Source organism: Lagopus leucura, unplaced genomic scaffold (genome assembly GCF_019238085.1).
Source record: "Lagopus leucura isolate 7727_CA_CO unplaced genomic scaffold, USGS_WTPT01 Super-Scaffold_100157, whole genome shotgun sequence".
Lineage (NCBI taxonomy): Eukaryota > Metazoa > Chordata > Aves > Galliformes > Phasianidae > Lagopus > Lagopus leucura.
In genome coordinates this window covers 48836794-48856687 of record NW_024962334.1, presented here as the reverse complement: position 1 = coordinate 48856687, position 19894 = coordinate 48836794, and the positions used below count along the sequence as shown (strand labels likewise).

At 44.6% G+C, this 19894-nt stretch overlaps 1 protein-coding gene across 31 annotated transcripts in view; it reads right to left on the bottom strand.

The window, feature by feature from the left end:
* The window catches only part of OBSCN (obscurin, cytoskeletal calmodulin and titin-interacting RhoGEF), a 176423-nt gene that overhangs the window by 64024 nt on the left and 92505 nt on the right, over positions 1-19894 (bottom strand). For 13 of the 31 annotated variants that reach the window (XM_042888385.1, XM_042888386.1, XM_042888391.1 and 10 more), the window contains 14 exons: positions 19353-19619; positions 18446-18712; positions 17100-17366; positions 14693-14965; positions 14051-14317; positions 11890-12156; positions 11234-11503; positions 10349-10615; positions 9213-9476; positions 7726-7992; positions 6764-7036; positions 3414-3680; positions 1055-1327; positions 436-708 (listed from right to left, as the gene is read on the bottom strand). In XM_042888385.1, coding sequence (XP_042744319.1) covers positions 436-708; positions 1055-1327; positions 3414-3680; positions 6764-7036; positions 7726-7992; positions 9213-9476; positions 10349-10615; positions 11234-11503; positions 11890-12156; positions 14051-14317; positions 14693-14965; positions 17100-17366; positions 18446-18712; positions 19353-19619 — 3762 coding nt within the window. The remainder of the gene's footprint in view (positions 1-435; positions 709-1054; positions 1328-3413; positions 3681-6763; positions 7037-7725; positions 7993-9212; positions 9477-10348; positions 10616-11233; positions 11504-11889; positions 12157-14050; positions 14318-14692; positions 14966-17099; positions 17367-18445; positions 18713-19352; positions 19620-19894) is intronic. The other 18 variants (XM_042888395.1, XM_042888401.1, XM_042888404.1 and 15 more) reach the window with 6 other exon arrangements.

Sequence of the window (19894 nt, the reverse complement as noted above, 5' to 3'; positions counted from 1 at the left end):
TTGTGCTGGAGTAGATCAGCAGATTTCTAAGGGTTCTCTTCTACCCCTACTAATTTTTCCACATGCATTCTAGCACAACCCCCCCCCCCCCGTATCCACATTTGCTGAGGGTGGCGTTGAACTCTGCGTAAATTGACTTCCATGCGACTATGTTATGTTTTAAAAAAGGCTGCAGTGAAAGGAAGCTGGTGAACATCTCTACCATCACTGGCCTGATCTAATTTTCTTCTGACAGGCTCAATTACTGCTGGTCAAAGAGCAAGTTGCCCTGCAGCACCTTCTTAGATTAAGATAGCTACCTTGGGACACGAAAGGCAAAGATAAAAAATCAGCACAAAAATTAGAAAAGTTGAGGTTGTAGCTCAGTTCCAAAGGAGATTCTATTTCCTGTGTTGCTGGGCTACAATGACAGACATGGACAACAAATGGACTTACCTAGCACAGATAACTTGGCTGATGCAATTGCTTCTCTGGAAGCAAACGTCACCTCTCCTGAATGATGCGGTTGGGCTTTATTCAGAATAAGTTTGTATTTGTTTCCATCTGCTTGTATCTCCCAGTCCTCATCTGGTTGGATCTCTATATCATTAAAATACCAGGTAACTTCATTAATTGGCACAGCTTCACTTAGAGAACAGCTGAATGTAGCTTTCTGCCCTGGAGAGACTTCCACATCTGTGAGAGGCTGCAAGATCTGCAGACGCCATCCTACAGGGGAAAATAGGTTATCAGACCCTCAATCACAGAAACAAATAGGGGTAAGAGAGGTGGATATTCACACTGAATCTCTGGACAGTCAGGCCTTGGAGAACAAGGAGATCATTAAAATGGAGGTCACATACAACACCTGAACAAATGGTATACCCTTGTTGGCTGAAGCTTCACAAAGCTTGCAAAATCCAACCAAGCAATGCCTTTTTTTTTCCAAGTAGCAGAAAAACACAATGGAAATACCTAAAGGAACTTCCTCTCTCTGCCATCCATAACACGTTCCTGACTCATTTGCCCTCCCCTGTCAGAAAGGTAAGACACCCCATGCAAGTACAGCAGTTACCTTTCACCGTGAGGAAGGCTGAGGTCACTGCATCACTGCACATAAAAGTCACCCTGCAATTGTCCTGCAGAGTGAGGTTCTTCAGCAGCAGCAGATGCCTGCGCCCATTTTCAAAGTAAACCATCTCCGTGTTTTCTGTAGTTTTGGCAGGCTCGTCATCAATCAGCCAGTTGTAGTTGTAGCACTCGGGCTTGGAAAGGTAGCATTCAAACAGGGCTTCCCCTCCTTCCACTGCTTCCACGTTCTCCAGGCCCTGGACGATGCTGTTCTTGGCTAGCAAGGAAAGAAAACCAACAGCATTAATTGCCTGCTGCGTACATCTGAGTATCAACAAGCCTTGGATCATCGGATGATTCCCACTGCTGGAAAGCTGATGGAAAGGGTGGGGATGAGGTAGACTGTGCTTGAAGGCTTAGTTTGGAATCATAGAATAACCTGAGTTGGAAGGGACCCACAAGGATCATCAAGCCCAACTCCTTAGCTGTTATTTTTCCACCAGGTTCTAACACAATATATATATAAAAACATGGTAACTACTGAGACTGTTTCAAAATAAACCTATGGGTCCTCATTTCATCTAGGCTTCCTCCAGAAACCTGACTTTTGTTTCTGCAAATAAAGACAAAAAATGTTAGTGCTCCTATGAACCAGTCGAATAGTTGACAGGAAGGGACAGCTCAGGAAGATCAAGCATAATCAAATCTCTTCAGTCTCACAAGAGGAAAAGTTTCTCCCAGATCTCCCAGGCAGTAAACTGCCATCAGAAGTGGGAGATGTCAACCAAATGACTGCTCACGGTGCAGCCTTACTCCCTTTCATGCAAAGCTATACAAGAGAGCATTACAGCTGGTAAAAAACCTGCCATCTGAGTTAACAATACATTTTGCATGTCTGCCTCTTGGAAACACACAAAGAATTAAAATCTATATTAACAGGATTTTCAACTGTAAGTTTCTGAATCATTACTCAGGCTCAGTGGTAACAGATTAGGTTTATTTTCTCATGCATGTGCAGTTAATTGTGTGGTCAGAAATGTGCCTGTGTCTACCATTTGCCTGCAGACAGTGCATGCATCTGTTGGCCTCTGTAGGTAAACAACCAGCCTGATGCCAAACTAAGCAGAGGCTGGTGCTTGTAAGTGTAATTTCTGTTAGACTAACTCCATGGGTAAGTGATATGCACAGCAGTGGGATGCACAGTTAGGTAGATACGATTTACACAGATATCATACAGTGCTCAGCGCCATCTATGACATAAATCAATGCCCTGAGACATTAGAACTCTTCTACACAAAGTGAAAAATAATGCTCATTTACTCATTCGATAGCAGAAAAAGGCATGAGCTACTAAAGCATTCTTGTATTTTACAATATTCGTACTTCTGGAGAACAGTGAGGGCTTTGTAAACCTTGGAGAGCATATAATTCCATTGGGACCAATCCAAGACTTTTTTTTGGTGCCTTTTCAGAGCACTTCTTTCCCTAACTATGAAAACTAGATAACTAGATCTGCAGATAACCGCAGATCCTACCTCCTCTGGTTGCTTTTAGATAATATTCATTAATACTTTTTTAGCCCCAAAAGTTCATCAACGTAGAAAATGCTAATAATAGCCTGAAGAGTGAATAGCATTCACACCTCTAATTAGACAAGAAGGCATAATTATTTACAAACAAAACACAGCAGCCCAGAAATCAGATCGGAACCCTCATACTTGCTGGTTGAGCTAATTCACTTGGTGACTGAAAACAAAAATTCCATATACAAACAACAGGAAAAAACCAACAGACATCCATATCAAATCATAAACCTACACTTCATTTTATCTGCTCATCCTCAGGACCCTTACAAATGCTGATTACAAGTGAGAAGGTGCTTCCCAAGTGATCAGTATTTGAAATAAGTAAAATCCCAAGCTATTTTAGCTTAGTTGGAAATAAAAATGGGTTTGATGCTATCCATTACCTATGTTAGAGAACTCGTGTGTAAAAAGCGCTCTGTAAGAGCACAAAAAATGTGATTATTATTCTTTTGGACCAACATTATATTGGTAAGTTCACAATAATTCAGCAGGAGGCATTCCATAGCGCTGATGTGGCAGCCAAATCCAGTTCCATGTGGAAGAGGTATGACGTGTAAGTGGTGTAATAAGTGAGCATTAATTAGAACTAAGCTCCAGTGAAATGCTGCAGTTTCATATTCAGTTCCCAATAACTCCTAGTTACTTTCAGCATCGTTATCAGCACTGGCACGAACACAAAAGATTCTAACGTGTCACTTATTGAGAGATGCTGCCATGATTTTTCCACCTCTTAGTTGGAAACCACGATAGTCTTCCTCTTTGGCTGGAAGACCTCACCTTGAACATCAAGTGCAGCCATCACTTTAGTGCCTTCAGCTTCACAAGAATAGACGCCACTGTCTTCTGGTACCGTGGGTTTAATTTTTAGCATGCTTACATTCCAGTCCTGATCGATAATCACTCGCTGCCCATCTGCAAGTATTTCCTGATCATTTTTCTTCCATATGGCGTGTACTGGCCTAGAATACTGGCATATGAACTCTGCTGTGCCATCTTCATCAACAGTTATATCCTGCATGGGACTGACCACTTCAATGGTTGGATCTGTCAACCAACACGTCAGGAAGGACATGCATTAGTGGATCCTCATGGAAATGGCAACTTAGAGACTTTTGACAAGCACAGAGCCCATGGGAAGCAAGCAGAGTGAAAGTGCAAGCAGGAAGCTGACTGGACACACTGGGCATGAACAGATTAGTTTGTGCTCGTGTCAGCATTAAGCAGGATTGAAGCAAAACTGGCACATTAAAATTTAACTGTCACAATGAGCAATGGACCACCAGCCTGCACTTTGACCATCCCAAATATGAACTTCTGCGCAGAGTTTGGGTTTTACGCACTGCCTCGATGCCAAGATCCCCTCCAGTTCTGATTTTCCTCCCAGCACTGCTGAGGTGCTCTAGACGAGAGGTTTCACATAGGGTGTGAAACACTTGTGCTTCCCAGAACATGGCAGGAGTGCAAATCTGAGACAGAAAGTGCAGTCGGTGGGCTGCAGTGAGGTGTTCCCTGCAGTACGTGATCTCTCAGTGCCATGAACCCTACTGGAGGCTCCTCCTGTTCTCACTCAACAGAAATGCAATGCACAAATGCAAACGTTAATTCCTGTCATGTGCCAATGAGAGATGTAATTTGGAGAAAAAAGGGTAATCTTTTGCACTACACAGCAGCTGTTCTAGAGACTCAGCTATGTGAACCTATTGAACTCTCCCCCATCAACCACTGCAATCTCTAGTTGAGAGCCCCAGAAATGTTGGGAGCAGCTCCTCTAAAGATGGGGGTTGGTTTTAAACATTCAGAGTCTTTCTTTTAAAAAAGTGTTTCTGCTTCTTGGAGAAGCAGAGTAAATCTAACCTCCAAACACTGTGAGCTTCCAAAGCAGCCCAGAAGTATCTCCCAAGATGTCAAATTGGATCACCTGCATACAACTGCAATTGATATGCTGAAAAGGAAAAACGTAATGAAATCTGAAAAGTGAAGTCTGTCTGCAGCATCCTTCTCATCAGGACCACATCAACGCCTTTAGGAACTTGGCAGGGCGACTGATGGTGCAGCTCAGCATAAAAAGATGACAGAGAAGGCTAATAACTGTCCTCTATTTCCAGGTTGTTCTTCTGATCACAGATCAGCTAGAGTAAACCACACTGCAACTCTGTCTGAATGCTCCTGTTGAAACTGGTGAATCAGGTGGAGGGTTTGGTCTGTTACTGAAGACAGTGGGAAGCAAAGACTGTTTTACTAACATCTCTTAGAAACTTCTTTCAAGTCTTGATCCTGCTCTCTAAGTCTCCCTCCACCATTCACTGTGTCTGCAAGTGTGCAAACGGAGAGAAGGTGTCCATGGCAGAGCCTGGAGATGTTTTGTTACACCAGGACTGAAGAAGCAAGAAGGTGTCTTTGCACATGGAGAAATACTCTACCATCCCATTTCGTGGGATGCAGACATTCTCCTCACAGCAGATGTCACCTGTGGTCTTGAAGAAGGAAGGAGTCCCAGATCCAGTGGCAACATCCCACCACTGGGCTAAATCCTTGGCAGCCCCAGCAGCAGGAAGCTCCTAGGGCCTTAGGAGCCAAAAGGCTGCAGCAGGTCTGTGATCCTCACCCGGCCCAAGGAGGAAGCAGCTCTCAGCCTTTTCTCATTTGCGTATACACAAATGTTTCCTCATGATGGGTCACTGAGTGAATGCAGTTCTAGGACAGCGATAGTCTGGTGACAGATCTGTTTCTGTATTTCTGGCCAAAATGAAGTGCAGGAAGTTGGCTGTTACACAAACACTGTTAGAAGTTGACCAGTTTTTACTGTCCTATTCACAACAGTGTAACAGGGGTGTTTTAAAACCTCCTTCATCCTAATCCAGTCACAGTCACATGCTACCAGGATTCAAGTTTACATGAAAGAAATTTTGCCTTAACAGAAGCACAAAGTATCCACATGTCTAGAAGGCGTGAGCTATGGGCTTGGGTGAGACAATCTCCAAAGCTCCCAACATGAAAAATGCTGTGATAACATGAAATTAAAATTTCTCTGCAGCGCCTTATTTGGCTGCACAGAATACCTAACTGATTGATGCACTTGGTTTTATTTTATGCTTTATGCCCAGTGGAGATCTTTGCCTACAGAGCCTGGAACCACATTTTGCCTCTGGAAATGAGGAACTCAGAATCTATTCACATGGACAGGTGCTTCTTGGGTTTTACTGCATCGATGCTGCACTATTCTGATGCCAGAAACAAGTAATTTGGCATTTTATCACTGCACAGAGACAAATTTTCTGAATGCACGAGGGTCACCATTAGACAGAGAAGGAGACATCAATCTCTGACCCAGTGCCATATTGTGGATCATTGTGGTGAACAGCTACAGCATGAGAGTAGATTTTAATAAAGAACATCTAATGCCTTCTATCTCTTTATACAAAAATCCCATTTCCAAGTGAGGAATGTGTTACTTTTTTAAAACAAACAAACAAACAAAAAAGACCAACCCAACTTTTCCCAATGGCCATAAAAGGACTGAACAGGAAGCAGCTTGCTTTACTGTGAAGTCTGGAGCTCAGTGTTATTTGCAGTTTGTGGCTACCCTTACCAAATAAGAAACAACATTCATCCAACAGACAAGACTTTGCTAGTACAACGATGACCATTAGCATTCTGGCAATCAACAAACGTGGCCCACATTGCCATTAGTGATGCAGCAATGTCATATACCATCTGGTTTCAAGAGTGAGCTCTGAAGCCATCAGCATATGAGCACAAGGCCTTGTCTTGGTTAATTGTGGTATTATAAGGAAAGAAGTTGAAAGGAGATGAAAAAAATCAGGCGCTACCACTGAGGTGAAAGCACAGTTTCTTCTCCTGTATTGGTTCAGCTCTATTGAGATGTCCAGTACAAAGAGTAGTCCTGGCCCTGCAACCCTTCCTCACCTCAACCACTGAAGTGTTGATGTGGTTGTACCTACAAGGCTTCTGGAGTATGGCTGCCCTGCTGAAGCGCAGAGCTGCAGGACTATTGTGCCACAGAGAAATTGCAGAGAGATTTAGTAAGGGTAGCCAGGAAGGCAGAAGCACTTGCACACTGAGCAATCCCAGAGGTGGTCATCTCTGTCTTTCTAACAACGAAATACCTTTGACTAATAATTTAGCTGAAGATATAAGAGAGCCAGCTCTGAAGGTGACAGTGCCTGAGTCGTGGCACGCCACGTCATTTAGGGTTAAAGTGTGGATTATCCCGTCCTGCTCAGAGATTTCAGTCACAAAGTTGTTGTGAAGGGGAGATCCATCGAGCCACCACTGCACGTTCTTCACGCCTGGGTGCGACAGCTCGCAGGTGAAAGTGGCCGACTCACCCACAAAGACGTCTGTGTTCTTTAAACCAGAAACTATGACTGCTTCTTCTTCTGCATAACAGAGCAAGAGAAGGTGCCAAAGGAAAAGAAAAAGCATAAGCATACACAAGTTCCTTCCTGTAGAACTAACCGAAGCAACAGTGCACGTTGTCCAGGAGAATTAAAGTTGTAATGCTGTTCCAGGGTTAAAAATAAGCTTAATTTTTCTTCTACCCTTCATCCACCTCCTACCTGACCACATGTAGGGTAGCATGAACGTCTGCAACAGCTGTTTCATTGCAAGGGCAACGTCCCATGAGGAGTTCCTGTGTGTTGCAGCCATCTGCACCGACATTTGTAGGCGGTGTGAGGCGGATGGGAAGCTTAACATTTAAATGGGATATTTGTGTTCAGTATACTAAAAAAGTAAAACAGATATCAGCAGTGATAGAAGCCACACTGAACAACATCACGTATTCAGTATTTTTTGTAATAGTTGGTCCAGTCAAATGGCTTTTAAGCAGCACCACCATCTCCTTTGGTGCACAGCACAGTCCCTGTCCTGAACTGTGGTAATTTATAAGCACTGATCAGATCTGAACTTGAAAATAAATGTTTGTATTGTCACTTAAATCAGGGACAAAAAGAATCGAATTCCATTGGTTTGCATCTGAGACAAGTTTGGGCAATTACAGCCAAAGATCACAGAGCAAAGAATTCAGGCAGCAAAACCAGGGCACTTCCACCAGCCTTCATCTTACCTTGCACATACACAGAACCTGCAGTGATCTCATATCCAGTGCTACAGGTGTAATCCCCACAGTCGTCGAGCTCCACGCCGTGGATGATCAGCTCTGCAGTGCAGCCCTTCAGCTTCATTTCGTACTTCTCACTGGGCTCAATGACCACCCCTCCTTTTCTCCACTCTACGGGAGCGTCTGGCTTGGAAATCTCGCAGTGCAAGATAGCTGTTCCCCCTTCTTCAGACTCCACATTTTTCAGCTCTTCCTTAAACAGCACAGGTAGTACTGCAGTGGAGAAGCAGTCTCAACAGTGACTGGGCCCAGAAGTGAGGGACTTGCATGCAGTTTTCTGCAGCTTGGCATTTCCCACCTTTCTGAACCACAGCTCCCTGAGGACGATACCAAGCCCAGAGCAGGACTTTGGGATTGTGCCCTGGACAATGATGATGTGAAGATGACCACTGCTCGATATAGGATTGGCAGAGGTCATGGGCTGAGGTAAGGGGTTTCACCTGTGCATACCCACAATCTTCACTGTAAACAATTAGAGGAAAAAAACTACCAATAGCAGCATTTGGACATTTTATCACTGAAACAACATACTGAGGAGAATCATAAAGTCATTCAGGTTGGAAAAGACCTCTAAGATCCTTAAGTCCAACCACCAACCGACCCCCACCATGCCCACTGACCACATCCCTCAATGCCACATCTCCATGGTTCTGGAACACCTCCAGGGATGGTGACCCCACCACCTCCCTGGGCAGCCTGTGCCAACACATTGCCACTCCTTGGAAGAAGTTGTTCCCAATATTCAACCTGAACCTTCCATGGTGCAGCTTGAGGCCATCACTTTTCATTCTATCATTGTTATCTGGGAGAAGAGACAGACCCCTACTTCACTACCATTTCTTTTCAGTGTGTTCTGAAGAGTGATAAGGGCTCCCCTGAGCCTCCTTTTCCCCAGCCTAAGCCACATTTCCCTCAGCTGCTCTCATAGGACTGTGCCCCAAGCCCTTCGTAGTTTTCATACCCTTCCATGGACACTCTCCAGCATCTCAATGTTTTTCCTTGTAGTGCAGAGCACTGGTTAGGGGGTGCTAAGCTCAGGATCTAGAAGCATGATCTTGCTGCCTGAGTTAGAATACACAGCACTCAGTATAAATTGAATAAAACTATACAATCCAGAAGAACAGCCACTAGAAAAAGACACAGAGCCACAGATCTAGTGCAGCTTAGGCACAAATAGCTATAACAGCTTCACTTACAATGGGCCTGCATTCTTCTTTAAAGAGCAGATTTCGGATCAAAACCCTTCCTGTACTTTGAATTCACAAACACAGTATGTCAGTGATTAGATTTCCATTAGTGACCAACATTGGTGATAGACGGATGGTTTGACTCGGTGATCTTGGAGATCTCTTTTCCAACCTTGGTGATTCTATGATTTCAGTTCTATAGAAGGCAGCCAGAGCTTTTCTGCTTTCCAGCAAGGCTTGACCTACCTTTGACTTGCAACGACGCAGTGGTCTGCTGATCCCCTGAGTCACACGTGTAATCACCCGCATCCTCAGCCTCAGCATCGTAGATGAAGAGCTCGACACGCGTCCCCTCTTGCCGGATCTCATACTTGTCACCTGAGTGCAGCACCGTATCTCCTTTCCTCCACTCCACAGCGCTGGGCTTCGTCAGCTCACAGTGCAACACAGCAGTGCGCCCTTCCTCCACCTCCTCGTTTTTCAGCCGGTGTTCGAAAAGCACAGGGAGGGCTTCAAGGGGGGAGTGGTGCAAAGAGAACAAACAGGCAAAACACAGATAGAAAAGAGAGGATTGCTTTGTTGATAAGGTACTGGTAAGAACTGGAGCAGTTGTGCCATTCATGAGGATCGTGTACAGTTCTGGCTTTGTGTACCCGGGTAAGAAGGATGTCTATTTCCAAGCCAGACAGGGGAGGAGAAGGGATAGAGTTAACCAGCAGGAAAAAAATCCCATTCTACACGGGCTGCATTTCTTTCCCTATATTTTAAATGTTCCCAATTAATTTCAAGAATCCTTTTTGAAGCCCAAATGCTTTTTCATCCAAAAATAAGACAATAGAACGGATAGAAGTTCTCAAACAATACATTCCTGCTGACCCAAAACCACACCATTTCAAGAACAATTTCAGATCATGCAGGAAAGGATCAGTTAGGGAATGGTTAAGGCTGGGGGGACCTCTGAGGTCTTCCAAGGAGGGAATTCCCCCACCTCTCTGTGCCACCGCTCCATCATCTGACTAGCCCTCACCACAAAAGGTGTTCTACTTCCCTAATCTGAATTTCTCTTGATTAACTTGTGCCTCTTGTCTCTCATCAGTTTGATGCACACCCTAATAAAAGTCTGTCTCTCTCCTTTCTGTAGACCCCAACAGACATTTGCAGACAACAACGAGGTCCCCCTTCAACCTTCTTTTCCTCAAGCTGAACAAATCCAGCTGCCTCTCCTTACACTTCAACCTTCTCCAGTCCCATGACAAACTTTGTGGCCTCTGTTCCACTTATTCCAGAACCTCAGTGCCTTTCTCATACCAGGATGCTCCAAAGAGCGCAACGTATTCTTCCAGCTGCTGTCTCAGAGCTGCTGAGCAAAGAGGAAATCATACCTTTAACTTCTAGTCTGGCAGTGGTCTTCCCATCAGCTGTGTGGCAGCTGTATTCTCCTGAGTCCTCACAGTCCAAATCGTGAATGACCAACGTGTGCACATTCCCATCCTGCTTGATGCTGCACTTCTGGCTGGAGCAGATGACAGATGTGCCTTTCTTCCACTGCACGGGGACGTCGGGCCGGGACACCTCGCAGCACAAGTGGGCTGTGCCACCCTCCTGCAGCTCCAGGCTGTGGAGAGCCTTCACAAAGGTGACTGGAGCGGCTGCAGAGAAGAGATGCAAACGCTGCTGCACGTGTGGAATCCAGCACTGCCCTGAGATCAGAGCTGTACGCTTATGCTCTCCTCTGTTCAAAGCCTGCCTGGATGTTTTCCTGTGCAACCTATTGCTTTTGGGGGGGGTTGGACTTGATGATCCACAGAGGTCCCTTCCAACCCCTGTGATTCTGTGATAGTTGCATTTGGAACCAGATGGAAGAGGAACAAACAAGATAAGGCACTGACATGGCCAGCCTTTCCAAATCAGAATAACTGAAGGGTTTTGTTTTCAGGGCAAGGATCTGAAAACATGACAAGTAGGAAATGAATTCGGAAACTATTCTTGATGTTCTTTGGTGTTGATTTTAATGTATCTTAGATGCTTGTTTGGGGATAGGTTGACTAGTCCTCAAAGGATTTCTGCTTCACTCCATAGACTATAAAAAGGTCTGAAATGACTGGCTCAGGTGTGCATATCTAACTCTAAAATGCCCAAACTGTGTTAGATGAATCCCCAAGATTTGCAGAGACCCTTCCTTCAAAATACACTTCTCCAAAAATTAAGGCAACACTGGCAGCGCTTACCAGTACTTTCTAAATCCTTCTGTTTGGTAAGTAGCTCACCTTGGACTGTTAGCTGTGCCCCTGAGGTATGCTGCCCGACTTTGAAGCTGATGGGTCCGCAGTCTTCTAGTGTCACCTTCTTCAGGATCAAAGTGTGACGTGTCCCTTGGACTTTGATCTCATTCATTTCATTGGATTGCAGGGGAACATCCCCCAGGAACCACTGAGCATCCTGAGTTGTTTCCTGGGACAGTCTGCATTCAAAGACTGCATCTTCCCCTTCATATGAAGTGACGTCCTTCAGCATCTCCACTATGGTTGCTGCTGGTTCTTTATGGAAAGGTCAACTAAGTTTGATAACTGCATTCAAGAGATACTTCCTATTTTTCCACTTTAAACATTGTGTTATACTCATCCTTGACAGTACTGTACTATTTGAAAGATCTAATACCCACAAGACACATTACATTTATAATACAATGTATGTATTGTGAAAACACTGTCAATAGATTTGAGTGATTGACATTAACATAAAACCACAAGGTCATGACTAAACACTTGTTTCTGATTCCCTAGACACCCTTGAAATCAACCTTATCCAAAGTCCCTATGACTCAGTTTGGGCATAGGACAATGTCTAACTGTCAAATTTCCCAATCACATGTCAGTGCCCCAGTAACGAGCTCTGTTCAGCTCTTCCCCACACAAAGTCCTACCTTTCACATGCACAACTGCAGTGGTTTGCTGGTCCCCTGTATCACACATGTACTCCCCAGCATCAGCTTCACTCAAGTTGAGAATCATCAGCTCAGCCACGGACCCAGCTTGGTGCATCTTGTATTTATCACTGGGTTGCAGCACTTTCCCAGCCTTCTTCCACTGCACAGTGGCATTTGATTTTGAGATTTCACAGCTCAAAGTGATGGTGCCACCTTCTTCAGCTTGCTGGTTCTGGAGTGGTTTTGTAACAATTACTGGCAAAGCTAAACCAAGAGAAATCAGAGGAAAATATAGTTTCATTGCTGACTGCATTTAGTGAAACTGTAGGGCCATTCCAAACTTGATTAAAACTCAATGACCTGAAGGCACAAAAGAGGGATGATGAAAAAGCACTCTGCACTCCCCAGGGGGCACCATGCATACTGACCACCCCTGGGAATAAATTTCACTTTACAGTGGAGTGGCCACAGTTGCTGACTCTTGAGCATCTAAGTGTTTGTCAACTAATCTAAGGGCATGTCAAAGCCACAACTCAATTGCCTATCCCTGATATCCAAGTTCCTGGCTATATAAAAAGGTGCATAGGAAAAGATTATGATATAAAGCCTTTCACTTGAAAACTGGACCCAGAAGAGAAACGGTGTCTGAACATTCCTGTATGCAGGTGTAAACACTGGTGGGTTTAGACAGAGCTTTGGTGGGTTGATTTACATACAATGTGTAGAACTTGTGTTCCTTGAGCCCAGTTGCACAGAACCATGATAGCTCCACAGGAATTGCTGAGCTGAGGTTTACAAAGGTAGGGAATGGGATCATAAAAAACACAGTTAATTCATAGGAACTGAGTGATGTATACAGGAAGAGAGAGGCATGAAGGTGCTTGCAAATGGCATAGGAATGGATGATGTATTCCACAGGACAATTAGGCAATGGCTTGAGTCAGATTTTTGTACAGTTGCATCTGCAGGAGGGGGATCCCATTGTGCAGCTAACTCCTGCAGTCCAACGACTCTCAAGAACCAAGAGAGGAGAAAGGAGAACAGAAATAATGTCTTCATAGACAAGCTTTGTAAACATCTAGTCTGTCAGCTGCATCACTGTTGAATGAGAAACCCTCATCACAGAAAAAAAAGGAACAAACTCTCTGCAACAGCGTTCCTAAATCTTAGATACAGAATTCCTAAATTATCCTAGAGCTTCCCAAAAGGTGAAGTGAAAGCTCGCTTCACCTTTCACTACCAAGGATGGCACAGTTTGCTCATTGCAGAATCACAGGTGTAGCCTCCAGCATCCTTCAGCTGCAGATCATGGATAAGTAGCTCTACAGCAGAGCCATCTGCTTCATCTCAAACTTGTTGCTGGCCTGGAGCAAGACTGACCCTTTTTTCTACCTCACTGGTTCATCAAGTTTGGAGAGTTCAGCATGAAGGGTGACTGTAGAACCTTCCTCTGCTTCCTGGTTTTGGAGTTTCTTTTCAAAGAGTGCTGGAATGGCTGTGACCATACATAGAAACACAGATGCACGGTCACTGTCAGAGGATGGGCTTGCAGTACCAATATTCTGGCATTGCTGCATCCTGGATTTGGTGTGATAGCAGGCAGGTACATGCCCATCACAGGCGATACGTCCTCAAGAGATATTTCAATAGATGACACTTCACAAGAACTTCCTGGCTCCTCTTTATTTTAGCTGATCTTGTAGCTCAGGAAAAGACTGTATTTATAGCAGGGTAGATTCTTTTAAATGGATATACTGGCACATTTAACTTGTTTTTTAGACTGTGGGCACTGAACTCCCTTAGGTACCTCCTCTTCAGCTGGAATTGAGAGCCCAGGTAACACTGAGCACTTTGAATCTTAGACACCCTTTGCCCAGCTGGGACCACAGCTCAAAAAATAAAGGTGGCTGAGAAACAAAATGGTATCATTATATTTAGTTCCAGGGTTGGTCTCTTGAGTGAGCATAAAGGAAACCTAGAGTCTAAAATAGTGGAAGAAGGACAGGAGGAGTTTAACTTCTGAAAGAAAAAGGACTCATCTGCTTTGTGTCAGTAAATTTGAAGTCAAGACTGTAGATAACACTCACTCATTACTGCTTGGCCAAGAATGTGGGAGGAGCTTCTCATCTTAAAAACAAAACAAAGCAAACCAACCTACCTTTAACAGTTAAAGTGGCTGTCGTTTGCTCGTTCCCATTATCACAGGTGTATTTGCCTGAGTCTTCTGGTTTTAAATGATAAATCTTTAAAGTGTGGGTTGTTCCCTCCTGTCTGATTTCATATTTGGTGCTTGGGGAAATCACCTGGGCATCCTTCTTCCACTCCACAGCAACGTTAGGCTGTGAGAGCTCGCAGTGCAGGATGGCTGTTTCCTCTTCCTGGAATTCCGTGTTCTGTAATTTCTTCTTAAAGACTGGAGGTGGCACTGAAATTGCAAACGCAGTGAAGGAATCAACAGTCACCTTTATTTTGCTTCCCCGCTGTTAGAAAATGACAGCCGTACAGTTAAGCAAATACTTAAACACCCATATTTTGGAGGGGTTAAAGAAGTGAATCGACTTCTGATGAAACCCACTCACAAACACTGAGCTTCAGGATCCTGGTGATTCTCCACTTTCCATCTATAGCGACGACAGCATATGAGAACACCATAGTGCACCACGTGCTCTGAAGCACAAGCACACTACAGGCCTAACATGAGTTGACAAGAAGCAAACAGCGGCCTTAAATTCGTTAGTAAGTGCAAAAGCAAAACGTCACCTGTTCTCACAGATCTTTACTGCATCACAGAGTGCTTTACCTTTCACTGTGAGCTCTGCTGTGGACGTGTATGGTCCCACTCGGAAAGTGATGGTGCCAATGTCCTGCTCAGTCACCTTCCTCAGTGTCAGCTTGTGGATCTTTCCTTTCTCCACTGAGATCTCATTCATTTCATTATTCTGCAGAGCAACATCCTGTAGCTTCCATTCTACATCCCTTGCATTCTCATGAGACACCTGGCACTGAAACGTGACATCATCCCCTTCAAACACCACCATGTCCTTTAGGTGACTCACAATGGTCACATCAGGCTCTGCAAACAGTCAACATACAAAATGGAAAATATGGACCAAATCATAGAATCGTTCAAGTTGGAAAAGACCTCTAAAATCACCAATTCCAACCATCAACCCACCCCCATCATGCACCACTGACCATTTCCCCAGATGCCAAATCTCCACAGTCCTGGAACACCCCTAGGGATGGTGACTCCACCACTTCCCTGGGCAGCCTGTGCCACTGCTTGTTCACTCCTTCAGAGAATTTTTTCCTAAATCCAACATGAACCTGCCCTGGTGTAACATGAGGCCATTACCCCTCACCGAATAATAAAGGTTGGAGAGGACATCTGGCACTAATCTGGTCCAGCCACTGCCCAGAACAGGACCAGCTTACAGCATGTTGCTCAGTGCTGCATCCAGCTGAGTTTTATTGACTTCCTCCAAGGATGAAGATATCAAAGCCTCTCAAATTACATTTCAAACTCTGTCATTTGATTCCTTTCAGTGTATGTAGTTATATGACCATTACCATTTGAACTGGCCAGCCTAGAGAGTTGGGCAGGGAGGAACCTGATGAGGTTTAACAAGTGTAGAGTCTTGCACCTGAGGAGGAATAACTGCATGCATCAGTAAAGGTTGGGGGATGATGTGCTGGGGAGGAGCTCTGCAGAGAAGGACCTGGGGATCCTGGTAGATGACAGCAGTGTGCCCCTATGGCCAAGAAGGCCAATGGGATCCCAGGCTGCACTAAAAAGAGCATGGCCAGCAGGGCAAGGGAGGTGATCCTCCCCCTCTACTCTGCCCTAGTGAGACCACATTAAAACTACTGTGCCCAATTCTGGGCATCCCTGTTCAAAAAAGACAGGGATCTCCCAGAGAGAGTCCAGCAGAGGGCTGCAAAGATGATAAAGGACCTGAAGCATCTCCTGTGTGAGGAAAGGCTGAGTAACCTGGGTTTGTTCAGCCTGGGGAAAAGAAAACTGGGAGGAAATCTGGTAAATATGGGGAAGTGGGAGGTGAATGGATGAGGCCAGGGTCTTTTTGGTGGTGCACAGTAATAGGAAAAGGAGCAATAGCCTAAAACTTGAACATAGGAAGTTCAGTACTAACATGCAGAAGAACTTCTTTATGGTAAGGTGACAGAGCATTGGAACAGGTTGCCCAGAGATATTGTGGAGTCTCCTTCTATGGAGATACTCAAGAGCCATCTGGACACCTACCTGTGTGACCTATTGTAAGGTATCTGCTTTAGCAGGGGGTTGGACTAAATGATCTTTTGAGGTCCCCTCCAACCCCTCCAATTCTGTGATCTTTCAGTTAGTGCTTTTATCATTTGCTCTGTCTCAGAGACGTGCTGTGTACTTATTTTTTTAAATTATGTTTGATGCTGTAATTGGGTGAAAAAAAAAGCCTGAATGCCAGATTTGAAAGGATTTTGAAATTTGTTACATCTGTAGATATCTTCACAGAACAGCACTAAATGCTGATCCCCTCTCCTGCCTTTTTGCAAAGGATTGCTTCTTCTCTGGGCTGAAGTATCTGGGTGGCACAGTACTCACAGCAGGATCAGTGCACAGGATGTGCTTTCTTTGCTCGAGTCCTGCTTCTAGGACAGCTGAGTACCTGCAGATCTGTGCAGTGATCACACAGACAGCTTGCAATAGGCAGGGACTTCTCCCTGAATCTGGTGCACATACGAAAGGGCAGTACAGCAGTCTCCATCTGAGCAAAGAGATTACACATTTGCTCCACTGAAGTCATCCTCTGCATCAAAAACGGTGCAGCTGGGCACAGCGTACAGAGCATCTGTAACAGTGAGGAGCCTGTGGAGCGGCTAGAGGTGACTGTTCCACACCAGTGATCAAACCTGAAAGCAAGATCTGCCTGTAGTGCCGCCTTGTGACTGGAAGCTAGGGGTGAACCATCTGCTTACTCATCTGCCAAGCAAACATTTCAAGCCCCGAGTCAAAAATTACAGCTGCATTATCCTCGCCTGCCCACCAAGGGATTCTTTGCCTCACTTCAGTCATAGACAACAAGATTTCATATTACTTCACAAGACCCTTCCTGTGCCCTATGTGCATTTAACATAACAGTAGCAGGGATCTTTCCAAATATTGGCATCTTAAAGTGAAAACCCCCTTGGCTCCAGTAAGTATCTCTTGCCTTTCACAGTCAGCTTTGCAGAGGTTGTCTCATCTCCAGCCTTGCAGGAGTATTCTCCAGCATCACCGGGCTCCAAGTGGTGAACACGCAGCTCACGGATGGTGCCCTGCTGCCACATTTCATACTTGGAACTTGAGTGAAGCACAACTCCATCTTTCCTCCACTCTACTTCTGCTTTGCTTATAGAAATCTCACAGCGCAGCTTAGCTGTTCCTCCCACCTCCACTTCTTCATTCTTCAGCTGCTGCTTCAGCCGGGGTTTAATGGCTGCAAAGTGAAAAAGGCAGTGAGTGCAATGAACTGTTAGCTTGGATGTATGAATGTCAGGTCTGGGCAGCTCAGCACAAGGCACTTGAGGTCTGAAGCTGTAGAACAAGTCTGCTTTAAGTGGACATATGATAATTAAGTTTTGTATATCCAGACAGGGAGATAAAATTCCCCAAATGTGTTTGTTCCCAAAAGAGTCAAGTATCTTTCAATACATCCTCTATGATCTGCTCTGAATATTGAAAACTCCCACACAAAAAGATCTTGACTGAACAGAACATGGTACTTCCTGGTTAAAATTAGCATAAATCTTTGACTTCTAACAGCAGTTATAAAGATCTGAGCACTTCTCATTTCTCTACCATCACTTCTAGACTCTCCATGAGCAGCAGAACTTCCTTCCAGATGATGTGCTCACAGATGGGAACAGCCCAGACCACAGCTCACCACTGATGGAAACAAGAAGAGAATATCCATCCCATGGATGTGTGAGCAGTTGTGAAAGCTCTGTTCTTGTGGTCCCTTTATCTCAGACCTATTAGGATGCATGTAAAGGCAGCACTCTTTCACTCATCATGGGACAGCAGCATCTTCCCGGATTGGGATTCAGCCCACAGCACAAATAGTTTGGAACTCTGTAGCTTAGATGAAAGCCACAAGTTCCACCCAAATGTCAGAAGCAACCACAGCCATGTCACCAGTGCTGACTATGTGCAGACGTTACTCTGCTTTATCTAAAAATCCCCTTCTCAGGATCCTCATGGGAGGACTGTAGAAGAATTGAAAACAGTCCATTTTAAAGATGCTTGTTTTGTGATTGGCTTACAACCAGTCGTTGAGCTGAGCGACCCAGCAACGAATGCCAAAAGTTAAGAACTACACAGACTTAAATAGCCATTCTGTCCACCTGTCCCAAAAGATCCACTTTTCTGTATTCTGGCTTAAACTAGACACCTCATAGACCTTTCCTCTCTATCTTACTTTTTGGGGGGAATTAGGCACCAGAGAATAACAAAATGTTATCTACACAGCTTCTCAAACCCCTTTCATCCTCTGTGCCATCTTGGTGCAATGCTAACCATTCACTCTGAGGATGGCTGTGCTCTGCTGGTCTCCTGTATCACACGTATAATCAGAAGCATCCTCTGGTTCTGCATTGTGGATCACAAGCTCAGCTGTGCAGCCACTTAATTTCATTTCGTATTTGGAGCATGGGAAGATCTCCATGGTGCCCTTCCTCCACTCCACTGTTGCGTTATCCTTTGTCAGCTCACACTGGAATTTCACCGCTGCTCCTTCTTCAGCTTCCTCATCCTTGAGCTCCTTTTTGAAAAGAACTGGTAGGGCTAAAGGAAAATGAAAACAACAAAGAACAGGAGCTTTTATTCAATCCAGAAACAAGTCCTGGCTAGATTGACACCCGGGGAACAAGATACTGTGCTCTGCCAGTGCTACGCTGCAAGGCAAGATCCATGTTTTATAATAAGCCTGGTTGTGGTAGCAGATATTTCTGCACAAGAAGCAGCCATCAGCACTAACAAAGGTTCCTTCCTTCATTCCTGGACTCCAATCTTTCCCAGCGTTGAATTATTTGAATGAATTTATCCTTCAGTTGATGTCACAAAGATCTCAGGAGTGAAACAGTTGAAAACTCCACAAACAGCCTCAACAGAGCAGGAAGGTTGTTGTCATTCTCTTTCCAGGATATGAAAAGAATTCTTTTTTTAAATACTTCAACCACATATCACGTGAAATATTCCCATGTTACATTAAAACACTGCTCTTTCTTTTATTTCTCTTCCACTGTAGAGCCAGAAAGTTTTTCTTCTTAGAAATCAAGACTCACACTACTGGAAGAAGAAAGCATCATCCTTGCCCATTTTCTTTGGAAATATTCATAAAGAAAAAAGGCAGGTAATCCTATTCAAGTTGTCGGTTTGTGTAAGATGAAATCTACTGCTTTTTGAGCTAGCTCACACCACGTACCTTTCACATGTAAAGATGCCTTTGTTTCCTGATCCCCAGTATCACAGCTGTATTCTCCTGTATCTTCTAATTGGAGGTTATATATTAAGAGCTCTACCAGGCATTCCCTCTGCCTCATCTCGTATTTCTCATCGGGCTGCAGCGCCACTCCTCCTTTCCTCCATTCCACTGCAGCATTGGGTTTTGACAGCTCGCAGCAGAAAGTAGCTGTACTTCCTTCCTCTGATTCCTTATTTTGGAGGATTTGCTTAAATGTGACAGGCAGTGCTGCAAAATTTGAGAGGAAAATGTTTTAAGAGTGGTTCAGTCCAGAAACGACCCAAACCTACCATTGTGCTTCTGAAACAGCCTAATTCTAATGATTCCAAAATCCTTGGGCTGCCATTCTCCTTCTTGGCAGCATCTTTCTTGAAGCACTCTATGAACCAAGAGCTGAGGACAGACAGTGAAGTTAGGAAAGAGTTAGGAAAGAGCAAATCCCAGCACAGCCTGGTGTGCCATCTGAAGTTGTCACACTTTCCTATCAAAGTCTCTTCGTGCCA